Raw genomic sequence first — 11,259 nt, forward strand, 5'->3', positions numbered from 1 at the left:
TATGTTGTGTTCATATAATATATAATACATATGTAGTAAAATAATTAATTTGAAAGCCAAAATTCTAAACAATTTCTTTAATTAATATTTCTAAACTGAACTAGCAAGGAATTAAGCCAGGCATGCACACTATCAAGAAAAAGGGAGTTGACTAAGAATTAATTAATGAACAGATACGCGGTGGATCCTTCCGATTTTATACGTGCAAACAAATACTCGATCGATCGGAGATCGAGCATAAATATTGAATTGAATTAGCTTTAATTCCTCGCCCTCTAATTACATCCATGGCGAACGGCAAGAAGCAGACGCCCATCATATTGCGCCCTTTCGTGAGTAAAAGACGAATGGCGCATCGAACGTCCCCTTCCTCCTCATGAGCCCCTCCTGAACAACAACGAGGTATAGTCCTTCCATTCATATATAGTTCGATCTCACTGTTGGCATATATAGTTTTAATTAATGTCACAATTGATCGATTTAACAGGAACGAAAAGACAGCCAACTGCTAGAGAGAAGATCAAATCTGAACTTGAACTTTCTTAGAGAGCCAACTATCAGACCAAGGGGAAAACCTGAACGTGAACGTCCATTTGTTGGGTTATCGGTGATGGCGACGACGATAGTCTTGATGCTACTTTCGGGACCAACAACTGCTATTGCTTGCTTAGTGATTTGCTTGTATTTGATGACATGGAGGACTAATTAACTGGAAATTATTGTATATTAATTGTGTCGATCGACAAACATACATGATACATGAAATGAATAATTAATTAATTGATGCATATCTGCGTCTTTTTTATTTGAATATTCCACTGTAAAATTTAAAGTCACGTTAAGTTTTTACTTCCTGGCCAAGACGAGAGCTGAGAGGAGAACTATGACGGCCATGCAGACGGTGGCCACGAGCAGGAAGCCCGTGGAAAGATGCGCCAAGTTCAAGGCCTTGTCGATGTTCTTCGCGAATTCCAGGTCCTGCACGCCTGCCGCTCGAAACTCTTTGTCCGCGCGCCTCTTGAGATCCACCGTCAGCCCGAATCCTGCGCCGACGGCCGTGGCGACCAGCAGGCCCGCCACCTACAAGTCGCCCGCTCTGTACGTCACGCTAGAAAATGGAGCGATCGAGAAACAATGAAACATACCACGTCGGTGAAGATGTACCAAGGCAGAATCGTCTTCGTGACCAGACTGTTCCCTTTGATGATGCTCAGAGCTGCGAGAGGAATCTGCATGAGCGAGTACGCGATTCCAAGCATAGCCACAGAGAAGAGGTATCTGCAACGAGGATAATTATATTAATTAGTCGATTAAGAGTCAATGATCCTGGAGAAGTCGATCGATGCATGGTAGATGAAGCTGACATTATCAGCGAATTAACCACCTGTAGGAGATCACGTCCTTGAAGGTTGCTTTTGTTAATTCGCCAGTCTGTGGATCAGGAAACTCGACGGTGTCTGTGGCGATGATGCTGAGGGAAGCCAAGCAGAAGAGGAAAACGAAGACCCTCAAACCCAGGGCAGAGATGCGCAAAGGCTTGCTCGAGGCCATTTTTCTTTCTGTTTTTGTTCTTCAATTCTGGTTGGATTATGTCTGTCTCGTGGCCGTTGTAAATTAAGCTTTTTATACTGCAGTGCATGCCTCGGAATGATCACAATGTGGTGGTGTCTATGGCACTGCATTGGTGTTGATGTTGGCTGCTAGTGTTTGCTTTGGATTTAAGGCAGCTTGATCGAGAGCCTGCAGGTTTGGCATTTGCTATGGTTTTTACTTTGTTTTTTTGGGGGTTAAGTCAGGTATCGAGGTATCCAGTATACTGATTCCAAAAATAGAGTCAAATTTAAAATAAATTAATTTTTAAAAATGTTTTTAAATTTAATTTGATTTATTTTTGATGAGCTTGTGTTTGGTTCAACTTTGATTTGAGTTTGTGTTTGGTTCAACTGTGATTTGAGCTTAATTCGATGTTATTAAGTTTATAATTCAAATTTATTTAATTATTTGAAACTTAATTTTATATTTTAAACTTATTTAATTGATTATTGAGTTTAATAATACAAATTTATTTGTGCATTTTGAAACTTTCTTTCTTTTATTAAGCATGTTGATAAGAGTTTTATTAATAAACATAATTCATAAATATTATTTACGAATATTGTTTGCGAACATTAACGAGCTGAATACATATATGTTCAAGTTTGTTTGTTTAGTTTGACAAAGTATTCAAATTTATTGATTAAATTGATCTTGTGTGTATTGAACGAACATAAATAATCTTTTATCAAACTGAACACCAAACTTATTCACAAATATTCGATTCATTTGTAGGCTTAAAAGTGAGTGGCCTTCTCCTTTTCGTCCATCGGATAGCCTATCCTTGCTCTGGTTGATTTTCGAACCATGATACTTTGTGAATCCATTAAATGCCTTGTGTTACGCGGTGCCGGAGGGGCGGCATTGCTTTTAAGGTACTTGAAGAGACACTTATTATCTCAATTTTGAGTAATTTAGAAAAGTTAATTACTTAGATTGACTAAGCCTATCTAAAACTCTAAATTTACTCCATAAATGAATCAATAATAGTTTTTAATTATTAACTAAAATTAAATGTTGTGCTAGCCTGCTAAGAGACTATTAGTGATGAAATTAAGGATAAAATTAATTCTTTCTAGTCTAATTCATTTATTATTAGACTAAATAATTATATGAAATCAAATTATAATTTAGTTCGCTCAATTATTTTTAAAAAATATGCATAAAGATGAAAATAAGATATGATAATATGGAAGACTTTTCCCCTCATATTTGCTACTCATATCTTCCCAAAAATAAAAGGAAAATATTTTTGTATTTAAAGACTAATATATATGTCCATTTGAATTGCTTTGAAAAAAAAAGTTTTCATCAAGAAACTTTAAAATAACTTAATTACTTCCCAAAATGAACAAAGGGAGTAAAATCTTGAACTCTTATCTTTAATCTATTTCATTTTTTCTCTTTTTTTATTCATTCTCATTATTTAATTCATTTTAAGTTCAAAAAAATTAAAAAAAGCCTAAATGTCAATTCGATTCTAAATCTTTTATCCATATATAGAAAACTTGAATAATATGGAAGGTCCTTAATTACAATTTCATCCTTGCAAATATTAATTAACATATATACTTGCCAAATATATATATTATAATATTATATTATAAAGTTGCCAAATTAATACATTCACTACTTAACAAAATTAATGGTACACACATTAAAAAGCAAGCTCCTTTAAAAAATGATTAAAAACATTTATTTATTTGTTTATGCATGAATTTAAGTTTTCATCATTAATTTTAACTTTCTCCTTTTCTAAATAAATAAAATAAAATAAAATTTTTAACTATTTTTTCCCTTTTTATTTCTTAGTTATATAGCAAACTCAAATAATTGCTATTTTTCATTTAATGCTTTCAAATGTTACAAAACACACTTGCCAAATGTAATTTTTTTTTCTTTAGTTGCCAAATTAATGGAGTCATTACTTAACAAATTGTTGAGGAAAAATATATATATATATATATATATATATATATATATATCATTCCTTCTCCTCCCTGCACAACTATCTCTCACATTGAAACACTGAACATGGCTAATAGAACAGTGCCTCTGAAGTCCATTGGAAGCAAGCCAATGCCGGTGATTGGCATCGGCACGGCAGCGTACCCATGGGGCTCCCACCCTGAAGCAACAAGATCCTCCGTCCTACGAGCTATCGAGCTCGGTTATCGTCACTTCGATACTGCCTCCCTCTACCAGTCTGAGGAGCCACTAGGTCAGGCCATTGCTGAGGCCCTTCACAGCGGACTCATCAAGTCCCGCGACGAGCTCTTCATCACCTCCAAGCTTTGGTTCACTGATGCCCACAAAGACTTAGTCCTTCCCGCCTTGCAGAAGAGTCTACAGTAAGACTTGTTTTTTAATAAGAAAGAACAATCGTTCAATATACGGTTTAATTCGGTGGCTTGATTTGTTTAAAGTTAGATTGTACTTATACAGTTATTACAGTCTACTTAGATTGAAACTTTGTGTTGCAGGAAGCTTCAGTTGGAGTACCTCGATCTCTATCTCGTACACGTTCCCATTGGTGTAAAGAAAAAACAGGAGACGAACGATAACATGGCCCAAGAAACAGTGGAATTGTGCCCTATTGACATTAGCTCAGTGTGGATGGCCATGGAGGAGTGTCATGAACTGGGCTTAACAAAGTCAATAGGCGTTAGTAACTTCTCCTGCAAGAAGTTGGAAACGTTACTGTCTATCGCTAAGGTTCCTCCTGCTGTTAATCAGGTGGATATATAATTATATTACATAACTCCAGACATCATTAATTACTTATATGTTTATGTTTACGATCACTTCTCAGGTGGAGGTGAACCCTGTTTGGCAGCAGAAGAAATTGAGGGAATTTTGCGTGGGCAAGGGGATTCAAGTGTGCGCTTATTCTCCGTTGGGAGGAAAAGGAGCTCTCTGGGGCGAAGACTGGGTAATGGAGAGCCATGTCCTGAAGGAGATTGCAGTGGAGAGAGGAAAGACTATTGCTCAGGTACATACATCACAGTAGCTAGCTGGCTCTCAATGCTTTCTCTTCCCTCTACTCTCTGTTATTGGTGTGTTGCTCGTGCACAGATTTGCCTGAGATGGGTGATCGAGCAGGGAGATTGTGTGGTAGTGAAGAGCTACAATGAGAAAAGGATGCTGGAGAACTTGGACATTTTCGACTGGGAGTTGAGTGAGGAAGACAAGCAAAAGATTAGCCAGATCCCGCAGCGCAAAATTATTACAGGCATGAGGCTTATATCAGACGATGGGCCTTACAAATCCCTGGAAGACTTCTGGGATGGAGAGATCTGATGACTAGAGGAACATGCTGCCATGCATTTCCATGACTCGTGTAGCTTTTCAACGATATCTCATTCGCAAGCAGTTTCTATTGCAAACTACAATAGTTTGCGACCATCACAACTTTAACAGTGGCAGCAAAGTAGCAACAGACATGAGCAAAATATATAATGACTCATTTGAAATCATTAAAGCTATTTAAGAGCCCCAAACTTAAATCTTTTCCAATCAGATGCATCATGCATGATCAACTCTTGTTTTGATAGTGCAAGCTATAGAAGGATGGAAGTATGATCAATAGAATCTAGAGAAAGCTCATGGCACCTCATTGTACACTTGTGAATTAAGTGAATTGATTCAGCTTAAAGAAGTATGTTACTGAGGATCAAAATCGTTTGGTTCTTGGCATGGAGAGTATTTTGTTAGGGGAATCTATATGCAAGATGAATCCATTAATGAACTAGTACCTATGCAGAGAGACAAGTGTACCAAGAATGCAGGACCTTTAACAGCAAGTGTGTACAAAAATGAAAAATTTTATAGTTAAATGTTACTGTTTGCAGTGGATTAATGTATTTAGGAGACCTTGGTCTCTGGATTGACCCATAGATATAAAGATATAGTTCGATCAACAACCAAATGATAGAGAAACTATTCTCTTTCGTAAAAGATGAATGGGGAGCACTGCTGTTTAGGATAACAAGATCTTGAATTTAAAATATAAAATAAATTTTTAGAAAACAAATACACGTAATGAAGATCATAGACGAGAAGAAGATTGTATGATCATTCGTCAGGCCACAACAATATTTATGGTAATTGATCATCAGAGGTGCAAATCCAGACTTACCTTCTCCTTCACACTCGGCATCGTTTGCTGCACAAATTGGTGTGCCGAAGGAGAAGAATTAGCACTAGGAAAAGCACTGTCGTCGTCGCTGCCTCCGCCAACTCCTGTGATTAATTGCTGGTGATCTCCTCTTAGAGTCGGTAAAGTTATCTCCCTGGAGTCGCAATGAATCACCCCTACGGCGGCCGGAACTCTCCATAGGCCCTGCAATTGTTCGCCGCTGGGCTGCGCCACCGACTCGGACACCCTGCGACGGCTGGAGATGCTACTGGCGACCGTATGCCACGAGGGAGTGTAATGCGGCTGAGCGGCGACGGAGGAATCTAGGGCGAAGCGGCGGGTCGGGGAGTTGAAGAAGGCGCCGTAGAGATGCTGGCTGTGGCCGGCGCCGTAGAGAGCTGCGGCCTGGTTCTGGTAGGCGGCAGCCAGAACGGCGGAATGGAGAGTCACGCGCTTTGCGTGCTGGCGCTCCCGCTTGTGGGCATTCTGGTGGCCGCCGAGCGCTTGCGACGTCGGGAATTGGCGGCAGCAGTAGTGGCACTCGAACTTCCTGGCGGCTGTTCCGCCACTACTGCCGCTACTCCCACCTCCACCTTTGCTCGTGGCCGCCTCTGCAGTTGCATCCTTGCTGCCTTCTTCAGGGGAGGGCTGGCGAGGGACTTGGATGCCGAAGAGGCGGATGCCGGAGGAGGCGAGCTTGGGCCCCGGCCGGATGAAAGGTAGTTCCGAAAAGGAGTCCACACCACGCGACTCCTTCTCGCTCATCCTTCCTCACCTTTATTCCTTAGAGCTAGCTAGCTAATTATATTCGAATTATAGGAGCTAGCCAGTAATGAATTGCCGAAATCAGGAGGAATAAGAAAGATTCAGAACTCAAGCAAGTTCCTTTCTTGTCCTTCTCTTCTCGCCTCACTCAGTCTTCTTGTTCCCTAGTCCAGGTTTCTCTCTCTCTCTCATCTGAGTTCGTTGAGGAAGGGAAGAGAGGACACCAGCCATCACCTCCCTTTCCTGAATACTTCAGAAACGAGAATTAAGACAGGGTACGGAAACAATGGCCATCACCTCCTAGCTTGCTTCTTGTTTGATGCACGGAGAGATGATCAGCTAAACATCATCAGGTATAGCCATGGCGAGAAGGATTGAGGACAGTTGGAGCAGACCCCAGGACTGACAGATGCACCAGAAGTTGTTCCTGTTTATTGATGGTGAGTGAAGGAGTGGGTTGTGGCTTGTCAATTTAACAACCAAGTGCCACTCCATATAGATAAATCATCGTTTCTTCTGGTCTTTTTATTTATTTTTTCTTTTTTCTCTTATCTTTGCTGAAATATAGGTGCCACATACGTTTGGCTTTCCATGCATGTGGAAGCAGCAGATGGGTACGTGACCAGCTGCAGTCAGTCATGGTGGGTCTCTTTCTCCCTCTGTGCGTGTCATACTCAATTAGGGTACTGGGGAACTCTTTATAGCTGTTGCTTCTTTGTTTCTTGCGTCTCGATTGCTGGTGCTTGAAGAGAAAGGAGCGGAAAGTGGTCCTAAACGCTACTCTGTACTATTAGCTGGTCAATTACTGTGGATAATTTTCATGCATGGGATTCTTCTTTTAGCTCTTTTAACATCGATCTTTTACTCGTAGACCGCAAGGACAACCACACCTCTCTGTCACATCATACTTTGCCCTCCATAAACACTTGATCAATCACTTCATACGACTTCAACGCTCAACAGTTTGATCCATCGTGACTAATGTTTCAACTTAACAAAAGGAGTTCCATGTCATTTTCAATCAGTTGTCCTTCAATTCAAGGACCCTACATTTCTTCCATCAATCGCAAAGTTACATTGGAAAATAACTTCTCATACAGTGTTTCACCAGGTGACTGGCTAGTAATGAAGAATTTAATTAGGTGCCTTTATGGTTGTGCAATTTGATTAGTCCTTCAAATCATAGTCTCTTAACACTGAAGAGCCTTCCAAAAACATCCACACAAGTAATATAATAATATAAGCCAGCCTCAAACTGTTCAAATTTCCAGCTCTTGTGTGTTGTTCGTTTGTCATAGTGGTCAACATCCATGGAATCTAACTGCACATAGCTGAGCCTCTCGTAGGGTTTTTATAGCAACACTGTACAACCTCTCACCTAATTTATCTTACGAATTTAAATTATAATGTGGGTCTAGTTCTTCTTCTCATCTAGTGCTTAACATACTTTATATTCATATATATACCATTGTGATGATTTATTTATTTTGTCTCATTTTTAATACGTCAAGATATTCTTTCTTCATTTTCATTTGCTTATTTTCATGTGAGGAAAGTATAGATAGTTTGAGAGCCATGACTGACACAGACAAACTTCACAATTATCCTCTTTCATGATATCTTTAATTATCCTCCTCCGAGTCAGCCACTACATGCCTTGAGGTTGTGGAAATAATGGACACAAGCCATAAATTAACCTTAGCTCGCTGCAATATTCAGTTTCTTCAAGGGACCAGTCACTAAAAGAAAAAGTATTTAGATCGATCGATGTCTCTCGAAGGCCCCCCACAACAGTCAAGTTCATGCAAAAGCCTTAGCTTACTTAATTCCCCTCAAATCCATCTGATCATGCATGCATATACTACAAACGTATGCAAGGACTGATGACTACTGAGTTGGGGACCAGGGCATGCATGCATGTTGGTGCACCTGCAGCTTGTCGTGGTCTTTGGTCAGTCAGCTCCATGCTCCTCAGTGAATTTTGGTTGCTTTTGTTGACATGATGAAGAGCTAGCCTTAGCCTGCTCTTGCAGATAAGACACGCACTTCGATCACCATTGCCTTCTTATTTCGGAGGACAAGCTTAGCCATGCATGTGCTTGCTTTGTCTCCCTATGCAAACTTTATATATATATCCTTTTCTTCTCTTCATCTATATAGCTAGCTAGATTCAATAATATCTTTATATATATAATTAATTCTTTTACAGAAATTTCAAGACATGCAATGAGGCCTCTCGATCGGCCGGGTCTACTCTCTGAAGACTCCAGTGGTCTTCTGGAGGCATAAAGTGACAGAGGTGTCGGATGAAGGATTTAATATAATGTTAGGACCAGATCCATGGCTGGCCCAGGACCAGCAGGATGGATACAAGTTTACATAGATGAGGAAATAGCCAAAGTAGGAGAAAAGATGCATGCTAAGGGCCATGCATTTGTCTGTGGGGGTGGCTCTTCATTTTCACATGTGCCATGAGTGCCCATGAGCCTTGTTGTGGGAGCTCGTCAGAGCCTTGAGAACGATGGACTCAATTTTGTGGACTGACGAACAGAAGCTCCCATGCATCATCTTTGATATATAAAGGCTTTAAATTGTTCTTTTGGTTGAAAGATCTAGTACTCGCTCGTGCATGCCTTGAGGAATTACAAACCCTATACGATATCGATCGTTCGAGTCAAATATGTTTTACTCTTTACTGGTCGTCGTCTAAATTATGGAGCTGGGATTATTGAGGAATGTGAAGACAAGCCGTGTGTCTGCTGCTGGTCGGAGGCCATGTTTCTTCCATCCGTGGCCCATCCTTATCCCACAGCGAGCAACATGCATCATGGCAAATATTCCCATGATCTCAGTCCATCCTGCTGTCTTGATCTCCGGCTTCCGTGCGTGCATGTATCTCCAAATATTTATTCTAATTTCATTATCAAATGTTTTAGCTAGCTATAACGTGCTTGTGAAAATGAGCATTAGTAGTGCAGCATGATTGGCGATGTGGACGGACTACCTGCCGGAGCAACTGAGCACCACCATCCACTCTTGAGCAACACTAGCTATTGACTTGGACCAATCAATATAATCAAGCTCTCTGGCCGGCCGGCCCATGCATGAGTGAGATCAGCAATCCCTTAGCTTGTGGATTGACAGGCCAGTTAAGAATTGAGCCATTTGAATCAGCATATTATATTCAGCCATCAACGTTCATGTTCGAGTGAGAGAGAGAGAGAGTAGGGTTTCAAGAACTATATATACTCTTTTTTAGATCTTATATATGACGCAGAATTAGTTGTTCCAAAGCCATTTTAATTGCAAATAATCCTTAATCTTAAACGTTGCTACTAGTCTTACACTCATCATGACATAGAATTAGTTGTTCCAACTTGCCATGTAACTTTATAATCATAGATTTAAATCGCAAAATAACCTATGTGTACTTGTTATTTCCGTCACTAACTTTGTTTTCTCTTTTTTATCTTATTTAAAAGTTTATGAGTACTGTGTAGAATTTTTAATCTAACAATTGTCTAGTCTTAACTTATATATATATATTCTTTACAATTCTTAGTCTCGAGTGGCTTGGCTTATGATCGAGCTCAACTATATATGATTTATTAAAAATATATATGGTTTAAATTAGGTGGTGTGTTTTATGGTTTGTTATATGCATGCGTCAAATTTGTAGGTACTTTGATTGTGCACACCACGATCATAGAGATCATGTGCTCGATAAATGAAGGCTTAGATTGATGAGTGGAGCTGAAATCAAGTTGTGAACGTGACAATCATAAAGAACATGTATATGGTTTGGATTTAATTGGTGCACATGAACTAAGACAAAAAGTTTAGAGCACTGTAGCTTAAAGATGGGCTTGTGGTTGCCATAGGAATATAGGAGGTGGTGAAATTTTTGTTCAATATTGATGCAGCCCGAGTAAATCTGATTAGGTTGTCATTCTATCTGAACCGAGTGCACGACCTCAACCGTCCTGACCACTTGATCATCAGCTTGGCCACTCAGTCTTGATCTTTCAGCCTTAGCAAACCCGAATACCCTAGTCGACTCTAGTTCGGGTTCCACCCCCCTCGGCCACCATTTGGCCATGCTCCCAACTGGCTTGGCCTTACTCGGCCTCGGCCAATCCGATCTCTTCAGTCACTTGGCCTTACTCAGCCTCGGCTAGTCCGACCTCTTCAGTCACTTGGTCTCACTCGGCCTCGGCCAGTCTAATCTCGATCGCTCTTAACCATCTGACCTCCTTGGTCTTTGCATGCCTGGTCGCTCGGCCTCTCTCGGTCGTCTTCTGCACTAAAAGACAACCAATTAAGCATGCAAGTTCTGCCAAAGGATTAGGACGGTTACTGGGTTATCAGGCCTTATCTCCTATATCCTCTTGTGCCTATACCCAGGGCTAAACAACAAGAAAAAAATCGGCACGGCCGAGCCATAGGACGATTATGAGGTTCACAGACTTGGTTCCCTATATGCTATATTATCTGTTCACTTGTCAACAATATACAAAATCTGTCTCTTTAGATACAACAACAGTCTGCCCCCTGTGTCAGCATGAATATTTTCTTGGGTGAGTATATAAGCTCCCTAGCAAGCTAGTATCAAAAGCTCTCTGAACTCTCGCAGTACTATAGATACTTATTATTCCTCTTCTTCATCCATTAGCTGACTTAAGCGTCGGAGTAGCCTGTCGGGAATTCTTGGCACCCAGCTAATCCATTCGTTCAACTTTTTTTTCTCAAGTCCTTGAACCAGT

General features: G+C 40.3%; 3 protein-coding genes across 3 annotated transcripts; 1 reads left to right on the top strand and 2 right to left on the bottom strand.

Moving 5' to 3' along the window:
• Positions 1–846: 846 nt before the first annotated feature.
• On the bottom strand, positions 847–1,551 carry LOC141837935 (CASP-like protein 4D1). The gene is made up of 3 exons (XM_074725302.1): positions 1,385–1,551; positions 1,146–1,278; positions 847–1,080 (listed from the first exon to the last, which is right to left on the bottom strand). The coding sequence occupies exons 1-3, from the start codon at positions 1,549–1,551 to the stop codon at positions 847–849; spliced, it is 534 nt and encodes a 177-aa protein (XP_074581403.1).
• A 2,076-nt stretch (positions 1,552–3,627) lies between these two features.
• LOC141840475 (deoxymugineic acid synthase 1-D-like) lies at positions 3,628–4,893 on the top strand. Its single transcript, XM_074728469.1, has 4 exons — positions 3,628–3,944; positions 4,077–4,329; positions 4,406–4,585; positions 4,669–4,893. Exons 1-4 carry the CDS (start codon positions 3,628–3,630, stop codon positions 4,891–4,893), a joined length of 975 nt encoding a protein of 324 aa, XP_074584570.1.
• A 788-nt stretch (positions 4,894–5,681) lies between these two features.
• Positions 5,682–6,917, bottom strand: LOC141837368 (zinc finger protein GIS2-like). The gene has a single exon (XM_074724782.1). It carries the CDS (start codon positions 6,494–6,496, stop codon positions 5,708–5,710), a length of 789 nt encoding a protein of 262 aa, XP_074580883.1. The 5' UTR covers positions 6,497–6,917; the 3' UTR covers positions 5,682–5,707.
• Between the last annotated feature and the right edge of the window lie 4,342 nt (positions 6,918–11,259).

The sequence above is a fragment of the Curcuma longa genome, chromosome 11, assembly GCF_044706935.1.
Source record: "Curcuma longa cultivar G26 ecotype Majalengka, Jawa Barat chromosome 11, ITB_CL_G26_1.1, whole genome shotgun sequence".
In the NCBI taxonomy this organism is placed as follows: Eukaryota; Viridiplantae; Streptophyta; class Magnoliopsida; order Zingiberales; family Zingiberaceae; genus Curcuma; species Curcuma longa.

Excerpts from the sequence above, each read along its gene's own strand:
- LOC141837368 (XM_074724782.1), bottom strand. The coding sequence starts at position 6,496 with ATGAGCGAGAAGGAGTCGCGTGGTGTGGACTCCTTTTCGGAACTACCT.
- LOC141840475 (XM_074728469.1), top strand. The coding sequence starts at position 3,628 with ATGGCTAATAGAACAGTGCCTCTGAAGTCCATTGGAAGCAAGCCAATG. Across the intron at positions 3,945-4,076 it reads GCCTTGCAGAAGAGTCTACA|GAAGCTTCAGTTGGAGTACC; the intron begins GTAAGACTTGTT and ends TTTGTGTTGCAG. Across the intron at positions 4,330-4,405 it reads TTCCTCCTGCTGTTAATCAG|GTGGAGGTGAACCCTGTTTG; the intron begins GTGGATATATAA and ends ATCACTTCTCAG.
- LOC141837935 (XM_074725302.1), bottom strand. The coding sequence starts at position 1,551 with ATGGCCTCGAGCAAGCCTTTGCGCATCTCTGCCCTGGGTTTGAGGGTC. Across the intron at positions 1,279-1,384 it reads AAGGACGTGATCTCCTACAG|ATACCTCTTCTCTGTGGCTA; the intron begins GTGGTTAATTCG and ends TCCTCGTTGCAG. Across the intron at positions 1,081-1,145 it reads GGTACATCTTCACCGACGTG|GTGGCGGGCCTGCTGGTCGC; the intron begins GTATGTTTCATT and ends GGCGACTTGTAG.